This window comes from Mugil cephalus, chromosome 21, assembly GCF_022458985.1.
Source record: "Mugil cephalus isolate CIBA_MC_2020 chromosome 21, CIBA_Mcephalus_1.1, whole genome shotgun sequence".
NCBI lineage: Eukaryota > Metazoa > Chordata > Actinopteri > Mugiliformes > Mugilidae > Mugil > Mugil cephalus.
In genome coordinates, this window is record NC_061790.1 from 17671725 (window position 1) to 17695710 (window position 23986).

General features: G+C 38.8%; 1 protein-coding gene across 1 annotated transcript; it reads right to left on the reverse strand.

Moving 5' to 3' along the window:
* Positions 1-13381: 13381 nt before the first annotated feature.
* Positions 13382-18784, reverse strand: LOC124998604 (adhesion G-protein coupled receptor F1-like). Its single transcript, XM_047573013.1, has 10 exons — positions 18746-18784; positions 18226-18350; positions 17911-18129; positions 16871-17203; positions 16583-16764; positions 16074-16250; positions 14615-15991; positions 14432-14473; positions 14016-14058; positions 13382-13926 (listed from the first exon to the last, which is right to left on the reverse strand). Exons 3-10 carry the CDS (start codon positions 18077-18079, stop codon positions 13898-13900), a joined length of 2352 nt encoding a protein of 783 aa, XP_047428969.1. The 5' UTR covers positions 18080-18129; positions 18226-18350; positions 18746-18784; the 3' UTR covers positions 13382-13897.
* Positions 18785-23986: the final 5202 nt, after the last annotated feature.

The following is a 23986-nucleotide window of genomic DNA, read 5'->3' on the forward strand; positions in this document are numbered from 1 at the left end:
TACCGTGTTTGTTTTGGATTCATCCCACGTAGTACTATATATTGATCCATTGATGTGAACTGTGTTGATTGCAAATATTAACATTAGTTTAAGTTCTGATATCAAAAAACATCTTCCCACATGGCAAAAAGCAAATCTACCAACAAACAAAAGTGGCACATACACACTTTTGGATCGTCTAACAATGTTATTCCATTGTGTCAATAAGTTGCAGAATGCCACGAAACATTTGGACCAGTACTAGAAAAAACGATAGGACACTTGTCACACGTCAGGGCATTTACCGTTGAATTTGGCAACGCAGAGTGGTGTGATGTTGGAGACATTTCCTTTGCAAGTTGTCTCACGGCAGCAACTGAAATTGTAGCACACTTCGTTGCTCCACACATACCCAGAAGAGCAGTTGCAACTGGTGTCGTCTCCAATGATCAGACACTCTAGAGAGAGAAGCACAAAAACAAGTTAAATGTAAAGTAAAATTTTTTTACTTTACTGACTTCAGGTTTGAGTGGCAACAAGTCAGGGACTATAGTATTCTGCTAATAATCACAAGGCAAGAAACTTCATTGTCATTACAACGTCATATGATTGTCTGGAAACAAAAATGTCTAAAGCACCCCCCCCCCCGTACCCGTTGATTTCAAGGGGGCCAAACCAGTAACCAGTAACATTACGACATCTGTCTTTTATTTTCCACTTTGTTTTAATGCAAAGAATTACACGTCCATTGTGAAACCGTTACATTTAATCTAGCTATCCTTTAAATAAAGAGTTTTATAAACGAACCAGCATAGCAGGATAGCTTAGATGGTCCATTCTCTAGTTGGCCAGACTCTCTCTAAAATACGGCTCTGCTGTGACTTAACCAACACAGCCCCCAAACTATAAACAGCAGTAACGTTTATTTGAAAATTGCAGTTAAAGGCGGGGTATGTAAAATCTGTCCTGCACCCCACCTCTGCTCCTTCTTGTTTACAGCCGCACCCTCCTCCTGAATGTGCTTAAACCCTAAACCCAGGCTCTTTTTCAATGCGAAAACAAGTCAAATGGTGGAGTCAATGGAGAAGTCGACCACTGAGCCTTCATTAGCAATGGGAGCGAATGCGCATCAGCTTATGTGAAGTAACCAACAGTGACACACAAGACAGCAAGGCTCATGATACCGTCACTGGGTGATTTTTATAAAGCCTATAAATACAACCCGAAGTCAATTTTTCTCTCATAACACTTGAATGTCAATATGCTAACATGCTATTATCGAATGTGGACAAAATAATGCCAAAAATAAATTACATACCCTGTCTTTAATGTCTCTGTCATTTTCACACTGCAAATTCAGCCTGCGGGCCAGATTAGCCCGCTGATGGACAGGTTGTGGCACCCTGGCCCTATGTTTGACACCCCTGACCTAGGTCCATTATTTTAATCAGAAAACTAAAAACCAGCTAAATTATGGATGGGTAACTGGGTTCAATAGGACTTGTGAGGAAAAACGTCATAGAAAACCAGCAAGAATCAGGGTCCACCTCCTGACCAGTCAGCTTTGAGTAAAAAAGTGAATTGCAAAAAACATCTTGTTTGGCTGGCTCTAAAAACGCTAAAAAGTTAACCCCCATATCACAGCAGAAATAAACATGTCTCCATGTTGCTACATGGAATTATTTTGATGTCCACTGTGTCGTCTGGAACTCACTTGTTTAAATATATAGTGGTCACTACATGGGGCGGATATTTAAAAGTCCTTTTCTGTACTGGATAGGATCTATTGCTATAGCTACATGTCATACAACACAGTGGACGATCATCCCTCATCCCTTACACAGCCACACACTAGCCAGTCAGTGTAAGTACTAAAAAGAAACTGTTCTCAAAGTCAAGGTGGCCACCAGGACTTCAGAAATGCAGAGCATATCCCGCCAATCCTTCTAAAAAAAGAGATTGTTGCACGTAGGAAAAAATATGATAGCGATAGCCAAGGAAGTTTTGATTTCGCGTACATCTGTCCACTAATCTGGACATCATTCATCACTGTAACTGACCTACAAATCAAATAATTAATGTTGTTTTTATAATATTTTATGAGGACTATCTCCATTATGGGTCCGTAGCTTCGTGTATTGTCAAGTTCCAGCTCAGTGTTAGATGAAAAAGCCTTACCAGACGAGTGAGGATGATGCCAGTGGCAGAGAGGACAGTAAGTGTTGAAGTAACAGAACCAAAAGATGTCTTCATGCACATATCAGTGGTGAAATTTAGTGAAACTTTATATCTCAAAGTGTCACTGTAAGACTTTTGTTTGTTGCACGGTAAACGTTTGCAGCATTTTGCATTAGATTAAAGAAGAAAGTGCCTCTGAAATGTACCTGCTATCAGTTCAGTGTTTGTGAGGGACACTGATACGTCGTTAATAGTGAGGTCAGTGCCATTCAAACTTGACAAGACAGTCTGGGAATCCAGCGTGACGTTACTCTCCACCATCAGCTCAGCAATGTAGACATCTTCAACGACAAAATACGATGTGTTATAGAAAAGACAAATTTGTACTAAGAATAGCTATGCAAATTAAAAATGGATGGTACGAGACAGACAGGAGCTGCAACAGCTTTTTCATTTTATGTGTATGTGTATGTGAGAAATTGTGTTTTTACTTTTACACAGCTTGTGAGAGTTACAATGAATAATGAATGAATAAGCAGAACAGAACATCACTTCAAAAATAGTCATGAGTGCTCGACTGTCAGCAAGTGACTCACCTTGCGCTAGCACCTGCGACAGCAAAAAAAAAGAAAGAAAGAAAAAGAAAGTCAAAGAGCAAAATCAGTGTTTGCGCCAAAATTAAAGTTGTTAAAAATCAACATTTTGCACATACAAAGTTGGATTTTGTCATTTTAATTTTAGAATGCAAATAAAATATTGTGCTGTAAAAGAGAGTATACAACATTAACATTGGACACGAAATAGTGCTGTTATAAGTATATAATGCAATATATTGTTTAAGACATTATACTAATAAAGATGCCTACCTGACGGCAGATGTACACAGCTCCAATCAGAAAAACAAACACCCTGGAACACATTTTGTTGTTTCTGTGATGGGAGACGCACAAGAGACATAAGTGAATAATTAGAATCTAAATAGAAACACTTGCAGATGCTTGGGCAGTGAAGAGCACATGAGTACGTGCAAACACTCCTAAATACCCCTAAAAGGAAGTGTTTGTACAACTGCATGCCTGATTACGATCAAAATGGATACTTAGAATGGTTAATAATAATTATGGCAACTATTTCATCTTTTGTTTAGTGCGTCACAAGCAAAACTGTAGTTTAGGGTGACTCAGGTATCAGCTTTGGCACTGCATTAAGTTTTCTTTAACTTTGCCAGCTTCTAAACATCTGCCTCTTCAGCTGCATAAAGCTTAGCTGTCTTTATGGGCGAGTTGGTTAGTCCGCTGTTTGGTTCAGAGCAAGGAATATACAGGATTGAGGAGAGCAGTGACAGCGAATTATAATATATTATTATAGCGACGTCAAACCAAGCTATTAAACATTATAAGGCAGTAACACACTCATAGCTGAGTTGTTTGTGTTTGCCAATATGCAGAACACAACTAAGGTTCATGGTTAGCGAATAGGAAAAATAGCTTTTAAGACCATTTCCAGCTTGATGACAACAATCAGTGAAAACTTGTCAGTTCTAACCAACTGCGTGTACTGCTTTCGAGTTTATTTGCCATCTAGTTATCCGTGCCTTTTCTCACAGGATGTAAAAAGGATTTAAAATTGTGGAGTCGCGTCATTTTTCTTTGACTTGTCACCCACTGTCTTGGCATCACTCCTGGTCTACACTGAATTGTTCTGCCCGTCTGACAGTATTATACCATGTTTACTCTAATATCCTTTTAAGCAGCTAATCTATTTGTTTTTGTTTTAGTTTTCCTTTCATACCATAGAGAGCTTGAATGTATCTAGGAAAATTTCTTTGCATTACTTTGCATTTGATGAGCTTTGGCTATGAATACACACAATGGGTTGGTGGTTTTCACTGCCTCTAACAGTGTGCTGTTCATCACTGCCCACATTAGCCGCAATACGGTCAAAGGCTTGTTGATGTGATACACTGCAAATACACAGATGCCTCCTATACACACATATGCATACATAAAATAGCTCAGCAATTTTCTGTTCTTTGGTCTGTGGAAGGATGGAGTTGCTATTAACAATACAGCACTACAAGTGTTCCTTACCATGGGAATAACGTATACATTCTTGGCAAAACATTTGCTTCTACTGCAGCAACAAGAAGAGCTCTCCGATTCAAACGTTTGGGCTATTTATTCAACAGGTCAGTGTTTTTCATATAAGGTTATCAACAGTACAGTCCGCTAATAGTAAGATCTCGCCTCATTCAGATTTCATTAAAAAAAAAAGCCATGAATACATGGTTCTCACCTTGGCTTTACTCTCCACTGCAGAGGAAAAAGAAACCCGGACAATCCGTCAACTTTTCTTGCAATTAGTGAATAGAAATCTGACGGTACTCCATATCTGTCAGACGCACATCAGAAATAGAGTCAAAGTAAGCGAGTGCATCTGTCACAGAGGCTAGATTAGGCTGGAGAGGGAGTGCGTGGTGAGGGTGGTGTGTACCTGTTAAGGTGGGTGGGGGAGTTACGGGACACAGTGATGTCCCGGCTTTGTGCTGAGGGACCATTTGCATTGATGGCGTGTCTCCATGTCAGCAGGAGTGGTCAGTAGGAACAGCTTTCCATGTGTATTTGTCTATCAAATCAAGCAATGACTGACCTTCGGGAGGTCACAGATCAACAGCCTGTCTCATGGCACACATCAGTGTGTACAGCTGGCATCACAAAACCCCCCAGTGATCTGTAATGACCACATACAGTAGCTGCTTACTGGTTGGCAATTCAAGTATGTCATCGCTAGTCACATGCAACACAGAGATCCAGCTCAGAATTCATCAGAGGTGGAAAGTATATTTATTCTATTACTGAACATGTGCTTCATTTGACTACTGAATTTTACACTCCTTTATCTGTGCGACAGATGACTTTCCAAATAAAGACTATAAAACTTAAGAACTACAAAGCACATACAGTATACAGTACATGGAATACAAAACACAAGGCAGAAAGCTACACCAATATAATCCGTCAGATTGACATAGGCCGTTTATTATCAAGAGAGAACTGGTTCTCGCATAGATAGTGACACAACAGGTGCACACACACATGCGTGCACAAGTGCACCCCTGCAAACTCTGCTCTTTGCATTTTCTCTTGGTTTCCTTACTCATTTAAATGAAACCTAAACCCGTGACATCTGCATCTGGCATCTCAAGGAGGGGCGTGAGGGTTCTTCCAGCTTTGGAAATAGCTCGTCATCTTCAGTCAAAACCAAAACCCCTCCCTCGTCACTTTTTATCCTTTTTATGTTTGCTGCGTGATGAAGTGTGACAGAGCCCACCTTTCAGGACAATCCTTTTGTGTGTCCCTGTTTTTCTGTTTAGGATAGCAGCCTAACACATCTGCATATTTGCATTGCAGAAAACATGATATAATGAGACTGTGAACCCTGTAAGTAAATTCTAAAAAGGAATATTAGACATATACCTATTGAATGAAACCCTACAGTGATGTTTGCACTGTAACACGTTTATACCTGTGACTACATGTATATCCTAATTGAATCCCAAATTAATATTATTTATTTAATTGTTGACAGTGACAACTTAACATGTGGTTTAGTGTCGTGTTACCTGTCCCAAAGAGTCGCTTCTCATATTTACATATGGCAGAAAGAAAAAGAGAGACCACGTCAGAAACCACAAATCAAGTGTCATATTTCATTTGCTTGGAACCTGTTGTGTAAAAATAAATATTTCCATACTTCCTGTTTCCATATGTTCATTCATAGATCACATGTGACAGTAAGAGCTGTCACAAGGCACTGTCCATCTGTTACAGAAACCAGGACACTCTCAAAAGCACATTCGAAATTCTGAATTTACGGTATGACACCACAAAAGGCAAGGATGAAAGACGAAGGAACTACTGAGATGGTAAAGTCCTGGTCGTCTTGCAAGAACTCCACATTTGTAGCTTTCTTAGTATTCTGACCTTTTTGCAGAATGATGCCTGTTCAAGACATACCCAAAGTATGAATGCTGTTCATAAACAGTTCGTTTGACATATCTCTTTCTTTGTCCAAAACACTGAAACAGCTCTACATAGATTTTTATGGAACTAAAACTAGTTTTTGGACTGAAAGTACGACTGAAATGGACAGTTTGGATTCTTTTAAATACAAAAGGGGAGTTTTGACCTGAATAATACTGATTGTTGGATCCATATGAGGCTTTTCAGGTGACTTTTCAGGTCCTCTCCAGGACAGGTAGGTTGTCTCACTGTCCTGCTAGTGTTTTGTGAGCTAATGCCTTACTTTGCTTACATGAAGCACGTGGTTTACGTATTAAAGCAATGATTTCGAATGGTTTCAATCATTAAACGCAAGAATATGAAAACGATCTAATTTGTGAATTAAAACTAGCCGTGTCTGGTAACTTTCGTGTAGCTAGCTTAAGCCATCTACGGGTAATCTACGGTGTCTGCACGATATGCGGTAACATAATGTCTCATTAGGCTGCTTTAAACAAAAACACGTGATTTGCTTATGTGTTTTCAATCAAACCTTTCTGCATAAAAAACAAATCCAGCTAGAGCACTAAAGATTTGCCTCTGTTCTTCTTGTAGTTGCTGTCAAACCATCTCCTGACCTCTGACCCTGAATCACCTCACCAACCCAAAGGCACTTTTAAGAGCCACATCTCTAGGACCACGCCGTGCCACTTTTGTGGCATGTTTCACGTGTTTCATGTGTTTGTGTAATGTGCTCAGAACATTGATAATCATTCTGATTATGTGTGTTGGTTTAAATGAAAATAAAGTCAACTAAATGCATTCCTTTTGTCTTTACTGTCCAGGCTCTCATTTCATTGTGCCTCATATTTGTTTATAATAGTCTTATATCCACAACACCTCATTTGCACTAATTTACCTAAAGCTGACAAATAACACCTATGATATTAACATTGTGCATATGGGGTAAAGATGCCAGACTCAGGACTTAGTTCATTGCACCTTTTAATTACTCATAGTAACTTATATCTGTTAATAATAGTGTCACATTCTTGTCACTTTACTTAGCACTGACAAATAGCACTTATGATATTGCATAGATGTTTATAACTGTGTGCTGTAGGGAGATGTATACATTATTATAACTTTATTACATATACTTATAACTACAGATATAAAGCACTATAGGCGAAGTCAAAACTCAATATGCATTACTGCACATTTAGCAAAGCAAAGTAGTTATGATGCATCATAAAATTAACAAGTGACTAGGCAGATATTGACATATTTATGATGCACTATTCAGATTAAAATTATAATAATTCATAACCAGTTGTCATAGTGCATCATGAAGTTGGTTATGACGACTTGTGAATATGTATAAATGGTAATAATGACCATTATAATGCTTTATAGACACTTTATAAAATATTATGAGTGCATTCATAGGGCATTATAAATACAACCTTCATAGAAAGTGTTACCTATCCTTCCAGTCATGCAATGTCCTGGAGCCAGAAGTTTGTTCAGGGCCGTATAATTTACATGCAGTTAAGCAGCAAGACATTGCTGCTAAGTCAAAATAGCCTCTTGTTAAAACATAAAGGTGATGGCTGCGACTTCCTTTACCGGCTGCAATTAAATTTGACTGAAAGAATCATCCAGGACAATTCATCATTGTGAAGCCACACCTTGGATAAACAAGTTCGCTGAACCGTGTAAGACAGCCTTGGCTTGTGTAACTGATTTGAGTTGCAAAGTAAACAAAAAGAAGGGCCAGTTTGCATTGACAATGTAGAGATTTTGTTAATTAAAATTATTGAATACTATTAGATTTCCAACAATGAAGGAAGGACCTTTCGAAAGTACAATTAAAAAAACTCCAATATTAATGCACATTCACTCCAGCTTGTCTCTTTTTATGTAATATTGCAGGTCTCACATGTGCCTCTCCTCCCCTTGTGGGGAAAAAAAGTCACCATATTTGGTTGGACCGCCTTTAGCTTTGATTCCAGCAGCATTCACTGTGGCACCGTTTCTATAAGAAGCTTCTGCAATGTCACAAGATTTATTTCCATCCAGTGTTGCATTCATTTTACACCAAGATCTTGTATTGATGGTGGGATGAGTCTGAGCAGTGCACATCCGAAAGATTCTGAATGAGGTTAAGGTCTGGTCTCTGTGGTGGCCAATCCATGAGTGAAAAATGATGCCTCCTGCTCCCTGAACCACACCTTCACTATTTGAGCACCATGAATCCTGACATTGTCATCTTGGACTATCTCCGTGTCATCAGGGGAAAAAAATCCATTGATGGAATAACCTGGTCATTCAGTATATATACAGATAAGGTAAGGTATGATACGATGCGATGCGATGTGATAAGTCGGAGCTGTGTGCTGCCCAAACTGCTGTTGTAGTGGGCACAAAGGAGCATCTCAGCTGCACATTTGGGAAGACGTTTTTACAATGAAATTTCAGCATTTCAAATGAAGTAAAATAATAATAATAAAGCTAATGAAGCAAAAGCATATGATATTTATTGGAATTAATAGCCATGCCCCGTGAGCACTAGATGGGGCAGTGCATAGTATTTGCACTGTAAGCAACAAACCCATCTTTTAAAACACTAAGAGACCAAAAACAAGGCCATTGCTCTTAGCTTTGCCCAGATCACCAAATCAAACACAGGTGGAGAGCTAGATTTTCTTAGACTGACTGAGCAGCTCCTAAAAGGCAGTTGTCTTGATGACCTTCAAATTTACCATTTGCTTACGAAATGTCTGCTTTACATCCTATAGTTCCTTCACCAAATTCTCCAAAGTAGTACATGAATTGTACATAATGGAATTGTACCAATTGCTTTCTCATGTTTGTATCATCTGTGGGTGTTTGGGGCTGCACTGTGGTGTGGTGGTCAGCACTGATGCCTCACAGCAAGAAGGTTCAGGGTTCTCTGACACCAACCTCCTGTCCTCTAATCTCTTATAATTTCTTTTCTATTACTAACTGCTTGTGTCTCCCTCCATATGAGCTGGGTTCTGTTCAAGGTTTCTTCCTGTTGAAAGGGAGTTTTTCCTTGCCACTGTCGCTCTCAGACTGCTCTGGAGGTTTCAGGGCAGGTTTTGTAAAGCGCCTTGAGACAATTTGTATTGTTATTGACGTTATATAAATAAAATTGAAATGAAATTAATTAATGTGGGGCCTTTCTGGGTGGAGTTTGTATGTTCTCCGTGTGTGTGCCTCCCACCGTACAAAGACATACTTATTAGGTTCATTGGTGATTCTAAACTGGCCATAGATGTGAGCGAGTGTGAATGGTTGTCTGTCTCTCTTTATTGGCCCTGACATAGACTAGTGACTCTCGCCCAGTGACAGCTGGGATAGGCTCCAGCCCTCCCGCAACCCTCCCGAGAATGCGGTTACAGAAAATTAATGAAAGATGGGTTTGTGATCGACAGGTAAACCTCCATTCCTCTTTTGTACAAAAATCAGCCCGGATCAGAAAGTGACAGGTGACCACTTCCTCTGAGCATAAACAACAACAACAAAGCACAACACTCAAACTAGATAGTAGCGCACATGCCGTATCACCAATAGTTTGCGCCAGAACTGCTTTAATAGGGAAATGATGTCCTAGTGGCTGATTTGCTTTTTATTTGTGTCAGATTTGCCTGTGACAGGGCAGTCCAGAAATTGCACCTTGTAAGGGCTGTCGATAGAGCACTGATACAAATCTGTCATCACATTTCATATTAGGGGGGTCAATTAGATTTCTGTCAGAACACTGGACTGTGTCTCCATACCAGCTCGCAGACACACAGTCCTGGATTGAAGATCAAGTAAATAAGAATTCTGTATCCAGTGTATATTTGATGACATGTTACAGTGGGATGAATTGATCATTAAACTAAATTAGGAGTTGGGTTGTGATATTTTGGGACAAGCGAGTATTTCATGCCCAGCTGGGAGATTAACATTGTACATGGACACATTTCATGAAAAAGTAAAAAAAAAAAAAAAAAAAAAATTCAATACATCCAAGATTATGCGTATGGTATCCCATTTAGATCCAGAACTGGGTTTACTAGGTAATCTTCAAATTATCCTTGAAGAAAATTAAACCAAATTCACAGAATTTGTGACATGGAAATCTGATTCTCCCATCCTCATTTCTAGATGGTCCCTGGAAATGTTGTAGACAGTTGTATACCTCAAAAAAACACATATAACATAAGGAAAGGATACAGAATCTTTTGAAAATCTGGCAGCCATATCTTGACCTTATAAGCAAATTGGTGATGAATTGTGAACTCATAAAATGGTGTGCTCTGTGATTTTTCTGTGACATTATTTTTCAGTACTTTGGCTCTTGTAGGATCCTGTGAGAAGTTCTGATTGTTTGCTGTTCACAAAGAGTGGGGGGAAAAAACTCTAACAGGGTGACCAGTGATTTTATCACAGACTTTTGAAGTGCTATGGAGCCGGTTAGCAGGCTAAAAGAATAAAAGGAACAGATTAAAGAGGAAGTGAGCACACTTTCAATAAAAGAATGATAGACGGTCACTTCAAAGGATCTCAGCTCCCTAAACAGATGTTGCCTGCAATGACATTTCTAAGGATCTCCTCTATGTTGGGAGAGAACCTCAGAGAGCTATTGAAAATGGTGTCTGTATTCTTCCACTGGCTGCCCTTGTCTCATTGTGGATGCATACATATCCTCATGTAGTGGCCACAACGGGCAATTGCACCAGAAACAAAATTACTGTAATAAATGACTTCAAACATTTACAGACAAATCTTCCTGCATACAGAGGGGAAGTGGATCAGCTGGTCCTCTGACTGTGGACTTTAGGAAGGGTCTCCCATCCACCTCATCTCTTACCCTCCTTAACAGGACCATCCCCGTCGTAGACTCTTTCAGGTCCCTAGGGTCCACAATCTCACAGGACCTGAAGTGGGTCTCCCACATATACTCCCTCAGAAAGAAGGCCCAGTAGAGGTTGAACTTCCTGAGCTGACGCAGGAGCTGCTGATCGTATTCTACTCTGCTATAATCCAGTCTGTCCTGACCACATCCATCACGGTCTGGTTTGGATCAGCCACCAGACAGCACAGGGACAGACTGCAGAGGACAATCAGGTCTGCAGAGAGAATTATTGGCACTGACCTCCCCTCATCCAGGACCTGTACCGGCCCAGGGTCGGGAAGAGGGCCGGTAAAATCTCCTTACACCCGGGACACCTATTCAGACTCCTCCCCTCAGGCTGGTGTTACAGAGCACTGTACACCAAAACCACTCGACACAAAAACAGTTTCTTCCCCTGGGATGTTGCTCTGGAGAACTCTGAGCAGTCACACAGTGTGTGACCAAATAACTCTCACTACATGTACACACTACTGTTCAAATTCAATGTATACATCTGCTTCTATCGGTATTTTATTGTGAAAGTCTCATTTATGTTGTACACTTTTTTCTATTTTTCATACGTTTTTAATTTTTCTGCTTATTCAAGTGCTGTTTTTATTTTCTTGTACCATTGAGCAAAGTGACTGGAGTCAAATTCCTTGTATGTGCACACATACCTGGACAATAAAGTTGATTGACAAATATATTTGCAAATTTGATATATTTTATTTTATTTATGATGAATTCAATTGAACACTGAATTAAAACTGCTCTATATTTACAACATTTACAGTTGTTCCCATTCTAGTGTGTAATTCCAGTTAGGTTCAGGGCCATAATTGTGCCTCATTTGAAAATGCTGTATATTCTTAATTATGCTTTTACCAAGACATAATTTAGCTGTTCTCCTTCATATCTAGTGGGTAACTGTTTAAATGAATACTACACAATAAATAATCTAACATAATATAATAATAATAAAATAACTGTGCTTCAGCTTCGTAAAAAAAAAAAAAAAAAAGCGTTTTAATATTGTGGCTGGTGGCAGAAGAGAGTAGTTTTACTCATTCTACGACTCTGGAACACTGTTTATGCATCCGCATGTTTCACCAACAATGGCATCACATTCTGCTGATGAACTCAGTGGAAAAACAATCAATATCCCTTGAATGATTTCATTTTTTTGTTATTGCTGAAGATGGTATTTTGCTTTTTTCTTATCTTATGAAGTCCTACTACTGTGTGAATGAATGGTAGGGTTAAATGTAGAGACTTTTTTTTTCTTTTTTTTTTTTTTTTTACCACGAGGAATCATTAAATAAAACAAAAAATACTTAATATATGTCCCATTGTGTTCTGGGCGAATGTAAATGTTTTGTATTTTAGCTTTTTTTTTAAAATCTGTACTCAGGTAATATTACACTACTTGGTTTGACAACATAAATTTCAGTTTCAAATAGAAAGTATCTGAACAGAATGTGGAGGAGAAGCTGATGGCTGATCACAGTAAGGTTTTAGATCTTGTCACTTATCACAGGAGGATATCAACATCGAACTGAATTTCTCAACACAGTGGGTTTATGAATGCACCCCATTGAAGTGAGTAACAGTAATGTTACGGTGCATTTCAGCACTACGTTGATATCAGCTGTGTCAGAAGCATTAAGGAAGAGGAGATATGCACTTAGTACAGTATATGGTCTTTGTAATGTCATGTTAGAATTATCCCCATACACACACAGCCTTTCTTGAGATGGTGCTGACTCAAAGCTGTACTTGTTGGTCACATCACCTACAACAACAAACCTGCTTGTTATAGTTAAATTGATGATGCACAATTTTACCTAGTACTCTCATTAATCCTAGAGTCATTATGCAAATCCATCAACCAAATAGATCTGGATGACGAAATCTTGCAACTAAAACACGACAAAAAATGGTCTTTTATGTAGATGACCAGGTAAAGAGGCTTGATGTTTTAACTGTGCAAATTATATTACTGATGAGCAAGAGCAATATAGGGTAACCCTGAACAACCTCTCAGATTGCTGGTGGTGTCCACCGATTCCTCCTTTTGCCTCAAGTAAAACAAGGAAGGTATGGTCTTAGGAATTCCCCAACGACTGGAGTCCCTCCGCTCACTGTTGTTCTCACTTCGACTAGAAGCATTTCAATTTTAAAATTTGTGACGTCAGACAAACTGATCCAGCTGAGCGATCAGCTACTACAATATTTACCTCGCAGACAGAAATATTTTTAACATTGCACCAGATCAGCAATTCAATTTGTAAAGGAGGAATCCCACAAAGTCAGATGGCTTTTCAAATGTTTTAATTATAATTACCAACATGATTTCATTAATCACCAACACACAAAAAAGCAATTATCATTTCTGCTTTCAGATGAGGAACAGATATATAACATATTACATATAAACATATTGTCAGTGGCAACATATACACAGCAAAACAAATGAAGTCATGCTAATAAAATGCATGAAGATATGTCACATGCGGTAGGAACAAACATATTGACTTAAAGTAGCAGCAGAGGCTCCTTGATTAAAATAAAAAAACAAACAAACAAACAAAAAACAGAAGTAATTGCTGACACCTTTACCTGTTGGAACTAAATGAACTAAATGAGAATAAAAGGATCATCCAGATCAGCCACACTGTGAGTAAACAAGATCTATGTTAAACAGCCTTGTCTTGCTGATTTGAGTTGCAAAGTAAACCAAAAGAAGAATTTGCATTGTCGATTTTTTTTCGTTTGTTTTTGATTTCCCGCAGGGTTTCACAGCCTTTACACAAGCTTGTCCAAACCCGGTCTACTTGAAGCCCTTCCAGTGCTGGTGCTCTACAACAAAAGTAAAAATGTGGTCCATTACAATATCTGAAAGCAACCACTGAGCTGGAAAAAATAATTTTTCAGAAACCAGTTCTTACCGTTGTCCCTCTGTTGTGTCGCTATTCTTAACATTGACCATACCTGTAAAGATACATCTCTGAAATAAGTACACTAAAATAGCATCAAGCATTTATTTTCAGAGGCAACTGTAAATTTCAATGTTGGTAATTGTTTACAATGTTTTGGGTTTTTAACTTTCAGACTCTTCACTTCAGTCATATCAAGCTATATTTGTTCAAGATGTCCAGCAATAGGAAGCTTGTGTTCCTTACATAAGGACATTGCTATTATACTTTCTTGAACATGTAGAGGAATGTGAAAATATGTCCTTTTGGCATCATTAACTGACACAGAGACAACATGAACTGGCCTTTAAAGGTGACAATTTATCCAGTTATCTGTATATATTAAAAGAGGGATTTGATTAAAATGTTGAATATTGAGAAGTACATACCTTTTTGTCCAAAAGTGTTCCAAACACCAATATGAAGAAACCCTTTATAAAGAAACACAGAGGAAAGTCAACTATGAAGGGTTCAGTCGTAACAGACTAGCTCACTATTTGTACTACCTACATTATTTAATGGATCCAAATCTATTATATAGATTATTTCATTAGTAAATACTGAATTTGTACCTGCAGTGAGTTGGACAATGCAAATGCAATATGGATTCCTCTGATGTTTGGGATGGCTAATGTTCCGACTCCCAGAGCCCAAGTTAATCCAAAAAACGGTGTAAGCACAGTCAAACTCCTGGCAATGACCACAACAACATGACTCTCAGCTGTTTGTGCAGCATCAATCCCCACCCTTCTCACAATTTTATATATCACCACAGCAATGATTAAGAGGTTTATCAGCACTATTGACAGCACAGGTATCACAAATGCCAGTAGAGCCCTTGACTCAGCCCACTTGAGCCAGCAGGACCCAGTACTTTGGATGTATTCATCTTTGGGTGCAGTTACAGCTATGGTGGTAGTTGCAATGATGATGGGTGCCCCATAGCCTAGAGAGAACCCAATAGCCAACATAGATGTTTCAGACAAACCCCCTTCAAAGACAGTGACAGTGCGGTAAAGCAACAGCAGACCTGATGCTAACATCCAGAAGAAGAGGGATAAGTAGAAAAAATGGATAGAAAATGTAACTGCAGTGCATTCTAGGATGTACATTTCCTCCACCTCTGAAATGACTGCTCCGATGATAAACCAAATGTCTGCAATCAGAAGAGACATTGCAATGTTAACAATGGAAACATGACGCAGGTAAGACGTGTTGTTTTTTCTTATTTGTCTCCATATGGTAGCTTCAACGATGAGACATATGACCAAGGAGCCGATGGATATGCCAACTCCAATGTAGGTTATATACTCCAGGACAGGGTCATTGAAACCACTGGGTGACATAAGGATAGAGAAGGAGGTCAGATGGTTGCAGTTGCAGGTGACTATTCCTTTGACACTGGATACCAACTCACAGCCCTGGTCATCCCATCCTCCAAGACCATCAAACAAGCTGAAGTTCCAGAAAACACATTTAGGATTGTCAAGAGTGTTGTTAATGACATCAAATGAGAGTGAGATATTATTGATGGTGCCACTGGACTGAACAAGTACAACCCTGCCATTGATAATGTTGAGGGATGAATTGCCTTCGTCTCTTGCAGGGAGTACATTGTGCATTGAGGAGAATGTTATAACAGTGATTGACTCATTTCCTCCACCAGACTCTGGTATGTCTATCTCAACTGAAGAATTGAAGTCAGCACAGAAAGTGTCTGTGAATATAGTTTTGTTCAAGATAATAGAAGGAGTATCAATGTTAAAAGTGCCATTGGTAAGGCCGTATGTTATAGTCTCAAGAGACTGCAACAATATTGAGCTGACACTTTCAGCGGTGGGGTCGTTACTTCTTGTTGATGATATGTTTCTGGTATCATTGGTGTTCAGAGACTTCCATGACTCTCTGGCCCCATCTGTGGTGAGAGCACCTACAGTTAACAGCACATCCTAAATAGAAAGAAAAGAAAGTATTAAATCTAGAAACATTTACTAGTTACAACATTTAATCCAAGCAGACTAAGTCACTTACCTCCATTGAAGTTCTGCTTATTGAGATATTTAAAGATAATGATGTGTTGGCTACGTTTCTGAGTATTTGAACAATGGACCTGATGGTCGCAGGAGATTCAGTCACGTTCTGAGTAAAATTGACAGTGGTGTTGCTGACCTCATCCAACAATTCTGGCAGTGAATTATTATTAAGGGACTGTGAAAGCAGAAAATGAAGATTTTATGGATTATGTCAAGGATCCATTTAAAGTTGGAAAATTCAATCACAATGTCTAGACATTTTGAACCCAGACTTCCATTATTGGGTTAAACAATTGTTTAAATGAGCATAGCGTAATCAATGTTGCATATTCTGTAATTTACCTATTTATTGTACACTGAGCATAAGACATTTAGTGAACTGTGTCATTTTAATGTTTACTGAAGCAACAACTTTTTTTAATAATAAAAAGTGAAGAACTGAGGCTGAAGGAAGGCCCCAGCTAACGCCATCATCTGGTGACAGAAACAGCTGGAGAACTGGATCACCTGAGACTGCACAAAGAGCTCCTGAACAAGTTTAATGATGCAGTTGTCTTGGCGATCTTCAAATTTTCCATTTTCCTTACAAACTGCTGTCTTCTCTCCCACCTTGTCTGGTTCACATGGTGCAACAGCTGTTTGACCTTCAGTTGCATTTCCAAATTCTTCATCAAACAAACACACAAATTCTAGAGGGAAAGAAAGAGATTTTGAGGTCAGTGCTTGTAGTAACAGGAAAACATATCTGGACCCGATTTGTATTAAATATGCTTTAACATTTGGGTCAGCACTCACCATCTTTTGAAAATGTCACTTTTATCTCTTTTTTATATTCTGGATAATCAGTTGATTGACAAGTGAGCTTTCTTTCCTGGTTTGTTGTACAGTTATTAGGGGCCTTAACCGAATAAGTAATGGTTTGTTTTTTTTCAGCTGACAAGTTCAGAAACTGAACCTTGTAAGGACTGTTGACAGAGCACTCCACTTGCACAGGTCCATCCGCACACTTCACATTTGCTTGGAGTGGTTTCACTTGGATTACAGGTGACTCTCTGAAAGTGATGGATCCATTGGACTTCTCTCGGAACACTGAACCGTCTTTCCGTATCAGCTTGCATTCATAAAGTCCTAGAATCAATGAAGCCAGTGTTACTGAAACAACAGCATGGCCATTTTGTTCCACTAGGGTTGTTGGAATACTGTTGGTTGTCCTTTCAGTTAAATTCAATTCACACAAATGGAGTTACACTCTGCCATAACCTAAAACTCTAAACTAAAAGACAGTTTTAGACTAGATAGCCATCTGCTGCTGCAGCATGTTAAGGCACACATAACCACATCCTTAACCACTTTAATATGAATGGTGCTCTAACAAAGCCATTGTTGATCAGAGGCTCCTGTCTCAAGGTGTGAATGGGGTTAGCGACAGAAGTTAAGACTGGATTGTAAATTGATGGCAGATTATATCTCAGTTCACCACCTCTGTTTTTCCAATCTAACACACGTCTTCCTTGACATCTGTGCATTTGTGGATTGGTTTCTCCAATGTACAAATCAGTAATTCCTTACCAGCCGTTGATGGCAATTAGTGGCACTGGTTCTGGTGCCTACAGAAATTAGTCAAGCAAGTTTCTGATGGGTTTTACCCACAGATTTTCCTATTTAAACCTCAACTTCCCACCAGTCTCTTAGAACTGAATAAGCTACTCAGATGAGGGGTGAAACTCAAATCTTCTCAAAACTCTACAAGTCCAGTTGCCTTTTTTTAAATGCCTTTTGGGTTATATATAAAAATATAAGTCAGACATTATAATCATATTCGATTTGGGTCTTACCAATGTCAGTTCTGAAGAATCTTGACACAGTTAATGTTGCCGATCCGTTCTGTCTCAAAAATCTGTGGTCACTATCTTCAAGTATGAGACTGCCATCACGTGTCCACTCAGCAGTCCAGTTTGTCCCAAAATTAATCTCCACTGGTGGAAGGCTGCAGTTTACAGTCATAGTATTATTAAAGAAGAATTCTTTTGGAGCAAACGTCAAGAATGCTGTACCTGGATGGACAAAGAACATCACACAATTACCATAAAACCATCCAACACAGAGACTATACACATGAAAATAATCACACATGTATAAAACTGCCTTACTGTCAAATATCACAGGGTAATTCTGTTCTGTCAACTCTGTAAATAATCCAGATATAAGTGCTGTAATTTCTGGTAGTGGAAAAGACGTAGCACTGACAGTAAAGTTAACAATGGTGCTTCCGTTCCTGTAATACACAAATGAATATCAATAAAAATCCAAAAAAGCAGTGACAATGTCAGTAAATTAAGACCACATTACATGTGATCTGGAACCATGATGCTGATCTCTATTTGTTACACACAAAAAAGTGTTAAGACCCGGTTTTAGTTGACACTACCTTTAAAATACATGACTGACTTCTGCCCTGTCCCTTTTCTATTTAACATTAACTTAAAGATGCAGTGTGTAGGTTGCAACCAACAGAATGTCCCTGAATCACATCTACCTTTCCAAGTGTGCAGAAGAAACTAAGGTGATTGTCGCTTCAAAAAAGGCCAACTCTGTAGCTGCAGACAATAACACATGTAACAAAATAACACTATTTGAAAAAAAAAAAAGAAACTTCAAAAAAGTACTTACTGAAATGAGATTAACGTCGCTGACTGAAAAGTTGAGATGTGCTTCTTACACTGGTTTTGAATCTATTTGACAGATTAGCATATCAAGCCAGAATTAATCACATTCATTGGATCAACACTGTGACATCACTGAGTGATATAGACAGAAAAAAAGCCTTAACACTTACTGACTTATCAATGTCTTGGTAAACTTTACTGCTTGGATTGTTGTATGAGGGTTTGAAATCCATGTCCAGGGTAAGAGTAAAGGGCCTCACTTCAGGTGTGTGTAAGATGGGTGTTGCTGTGCTGGATGTTGTTGTTGTTGTTGTTGTTTGTATTGTTGTGTTTCTGGTGCTCATCAGTGGTATTGTTGTAACTGGTTGTGGTTGTTTTTGGTGTTGTGAAGTTTTTATTGTAGGTGTTTGAATGTTTGACATTGTTGTCATAATTTCTGTTGTTGATGTGGCGGTGCTCGTCATTGGTGTTGTTGTGTTCAAGGTAGACGCCACAGATATTGTTGTATTTACCACTGTTGTGGTTATTTGTGTTATGTTTAAGGCAATTGACATTGGTACTATTGTGTTGGGCATTGTTGTTGTTATTGGTGTTGTTATGTTTGGCACAGTAGGCATAATTTCTATTGTTGTGTTTGCAGTGTTCATCATTGGTGTTGTTGTGTTCAAGGTAGACGTCATGGATGTTGTTGTAGTTGCCATTGGTGTTGTGTTCAAGGTAGATGTCATGGGTGTTGTTGTAGTTGTGTTTGAGGTTGTCATCGTTGATGTTATTTTGGTTAGCATTTTTGCTGACACTGAGGTTGTTGTGTTTGACATTGTCGTAGTTGTGTTTTGCATTGTTGTGATTGGTGTTGTCACCCTGTGTGTTATTGAGTTTAGCAATTGCGTTGCCTCTGAGGTCCCCGTGTTTGTAGTTGTTGGTGACATTGTTGTAGTTGTGTTTTGAATTGTTGTGTTTGGAATTGTCACCATGGATGTTATTGGGTTTAGCAACTGTGTTGCCTCTGAGGTCACCATCATTTGTATTGTTGTGTTTCTGGTGCTCATCAGTGGTATTGTTGTGACTGGTTGTGGTTGTTTTTGGTGTTGTGTAGTTTTTGTTGTAGGTGTTTGAATGTTTGACATTGTTGTCATAATTTCTGTTGTTGATGTGGCGGTGCTTGTCATTGGTGTTGTTGTGTTCAAGGTAGATGGTATGAGTGTTGTTGTAGTTGTGTTTTGCATTGTTGTGTTTGGTGTTGTCACCATGGATGTTATTGCATTTAGTAACTGCGTTGCCTCTGAGGTCCCCGTGTTTGACACTCTAGGCATAATTTCTATTGTTGTGTTTGCAGTGTTCATCATTGGTGTTGTTGTGTTCAAGGTAGATGTCATGGATGTTGTTGTAGTTGCCATTGTTGTTGTGTTCAAGGTAGATGTCATGGGTGTTGTTGTAGTTGTGTTTGACGTTGTCATCGTTGGTGTTATTGTGGTTAGCATTTTTGCTGACACTGAGGTTGTTGTGTTTGACATTGTCGTGGTTGTGTTTTGCATTGTTGTGTTTGGTGTTGTCACCCTGGGTGTTATTGAGTTTGGCAATTGCGTTGCCTCTGAGGTCACCATCATTTGTATTGTTGTGTTTCTGGTGCTTGTCAGTGGTATTGTTGTGACTGGTTGTGGTTGTTTTTGGTGTTGTATAGTTGTTGTTATAGGTGTTTGAATGTTTGACACTGTTGTCGTGATTTCTGTTGTTGAGGAGGCAGTGCTCATCATTGGTGTTGTTGTGTTCAATGTAGATGGTATGGGTGTTGTTGTAGTTGTGTTTTGCATTGTTGTGTTTGGTGTTGTCACCATGGATGTTATTGCATTTAGTAACTGCGTTGCCTCTGAGGTCCCCGTGTTTGACACTCTAGGCATAATTTCTATTGTTGTGTTTGCAGTGTTCATCATTGGTGTTGTTGTGTTCAAGGTAGACGTCATGGATGTTGTTGTAGTTGCCATTGTTGTTGTGTTCAAGGTAGATGTCATGGGTGTTGTTGTAGTTGTGTTTGACGTTGTCATCGTTGGTGTTATTGTGGTTAGCATTTTTGCTGACACTGAGGTTGTTGTGTTTGACATTGTCGTAGTTGTGTTTTGCATTGTTGTGTTTGGTGTTGTCACCCTGGGTGTTATTGAGTTTGGCAATTGCGTTGCCTCTGAGGTCACCATCATTTGTATTGTTGTGTTTCTGGTGCTCGTCAGTGGTATTGTTGTGACTGGTTGTGGTTGTTTTTGGTGTTGTATAGTTGTTGTTATAGGTGTTTGAATGTTTGACACTGTTGTCGTGATTTCTGTTGTTGAGGAGGCAGTGCTTGTCATTGGTGTTGTTGTGTTCAATGTAGATGGTATGAGTGTTGTTGTAGTTGTGTTTTGCATTGTTGTGTTTGGTGTTGTCACCATGGATGTTATTGCATTTAGTAACTGCGTTGCCTCTGAGGTCCCCGTGTTTGACACTGTAGGCATAATTGTTGTCGTGATTTCTGTTGTTGAGGAGGCAGTGCTCGTCATTGGTGTTGTTGTGTTCAAGGTAGACGTCATGGATGTTGTTGTTGTGTTTTGCATTGTTGTGCTTGGAGTTGCCACCGTCTCCATTTTTGGTGACACTAAGGTTGTTGCGTTTGACATTATTGTGTTTGGAGTTGTCACCATGGATGTTACTTGGTTTAGTAACTGTGTTGCCTCCGAGGTCGTCGTGTTTGACATTATTACCATAATTTCTACTGTTGGGTTTGAAGTGCTCATCATTGGTGTTGTTGCGTTCAAGGTAGATGTCATGGATGTTGTTGTTGTGTTTTGCTTTGTTGTGTTTGTGGTTGTCATCATTTGTGTTATTGTGGTTTGCATGTTTGCTGACACTGAGGTGGTTGTATTTGACATTGTTGTTGTCACTTCTATAGTTGTGTTTGCAGTGCTCGTCATTGGTATTGTTGGGTTTTGTAATGTTCCAGTCACTGTTGTTGTTGTGTTTAAGGTAGACGTCATGTTATGAAATGTCATCGCTGCAAATCAATCAGAAACCATTAGGATCAACAGAAGCTCTTCATTGCTAAATATTTTAGCTCAGTAATTACAGATTGTGTGGAACAGAGAACAAACTAAAATGCTGTCCATACCAGTTGGAGTTGGGGTTGGTAATGCCATGATATCTGTGGAACATTAAAGATTCAGTTATTCTCCTTTCTTTCCAGAGAAACTCCACATCTTCACTTAAAACCAACATCAGATCAGACTTAGTGGTAACTGTCATAGTTTCTTTGTTTCCTGTCTGTCTTGCCTCCTTGTGTTTCTGTCATGATTATGTCTGTATCACGTTTTGAGTTTCCTGTTTGATTTTGTTAAGTGTCTTTATTTCCTGTCTGTTGTGTTTCCTCATGTGTCCTTGATTACACATTGGTTTCTCCCCGTTTGATTGCCCTGTTTTGTCTCACCTGTGTCTTGTCATCCCTCAGCCCTCGTGTGTATTTATAGCAACTCCAGTGTTTTCCATGTAAAAATATTTTGACTAAACATGTCTTGTTTATTAACATTAATAATTAGAAAAAAAAAAATGGTCAAACGTAATCACTCTGCATGTGACGGATTCCTCTCTTAATACATGTGGAAAAGTCAACTACTTATCTTCCTTTACAAAAGCATTAATCATCCTGTCTGATCTGCGATAGCAGATTCAGAAGAGGCACGGTTGCGTTGTACTGAGTCTGACTATGATAATTGTCTGTATTAATCATTTACTGTGAGACAATACAGTTGTTTTTTGTGTGTATGTTCATTCATCTAGAACGTAACCAATAACTACACATGTATCGGTAAATGTAACAAAACAATGACGTAGCCTAAATATTGTAGGAAGTGCGCAGTATAAGTACACACAGTGTGTGACACAATGGTGTGACAGCCCTCAGTGCTACCTGTTTGACTGATGTTTGGCTGGCAGTACTGGCCGTCATCTGGGATGCTGTTAATGCATCCACATGTTCTATCAACAATGGCGTCACAGGCTCCATGTTTAATGCAGGTGTCATACGACCAAGCAAAGCTCTCTGCACATCTGCACCAGTCTCCAGTCATAGTTGATGAACACACTGAGAAGATAGCAGACACAGCAGCACACATCTCAACCATTGCTGTTAGAGTGACAACACATCAAGCTTTTGTTAAACTACTGAGCAAAAAACAAAAAACAAAAAACAAAAAAAAGGATATATATTTTACCTGTTGTAACTTCACTGCTTGTGATTTCACTTGTGCAGTTGATTGTTAATGGAAAGCTGAGGTTGTTCAAAATCATTTGAAGATTCTCCTTGTTAAAGACGCTGATAACAGCTTGGAGCTCATAATCAGTGAGATCTAAAGTAGAAAGAGACATGATCAGACACTGTGTCAATATTGAACAGATCATCAGTAGCAAGGAAAGAAGAGATTCACTGATAGGTATTTATTGCTCTAATAATCAGTTCAAAGGTGTATAATAATCAGTCAGTTAGATAATAGTTGATGCACTAAAATGTGACTTACTTGCTCTTTTTTCTCTGACATGAATGGGGGATCCTTTTGTGTTGTTTGCTTCCTGGAAAAGGCATCAGACTGTACAGATTAATAACTGCAACTAAAAACAAATCATCATCTACAAAGATAAGAGTATGTTTAGTGATCAAATCCCATTACAGGGTATATACTTGAAGTTAATTTCAATAAATTTTGAAGACTTTTTCAAACTTCTTTTTAAAACCTCACGCCACATCGAATTGTACCCACTTACATCAGTGAGACTCTTAGTTTATAAAGACTATAGACTGTGACTATCATACGACCAGGTAATACCATTTAATTTTTATTATCATTAAAACCACGTCTTCATTACTTGCTTTTTCAAAATAAAATTTGGTTAAATTATTTCAGTGTGGGTACTTAAATAATTACTTTTTGAAGACTTTGAGCAGATTTCAACAATAACGTGATAATAATGATAACCGTGATAATTTTGGGCATAACAATAATTAACCGTGAACTTGTGATATGACATAGGGTGAGTTCGTAATATGCATCAAGAGTGCCAGGGCTTACTCGGGGCACTCTCTGGTCTTTTGAAATGTTGTTTGTGCCTCTAAATTTCCATCCTGTACGTTCTGGCGTTCTCAGAGACAATTAGAAGATTACTTATTAAGGATCTTAACTTCCCCAAAATTGAATGATCAGCTTGTAACACTTTTGAAGACCCCGCGGAC

Coding starts and splice junctions, on each gene's coding strand:
- LOC124998604 (XM_047573013.1), bottom strand. CDS start 18,079: ATGACTGTAAACTGCAGCCTTCCACCAGTGGAGATTAATTTTGGGACA. Junction 17,204..17,910: donor ATTCTTCAGAACTGACATTG/GTAAGACCCAAA, acceptor CATTGATTCTAG/GACTTTATGAATGCAAGCTG. Junction 13,927..14,015: donor GACACAACAGAGGGACAACG/GTAAGAACTGGT, acceptor CTTTTGTTGTAG/AGCACCAGCACTGGAAGGGC.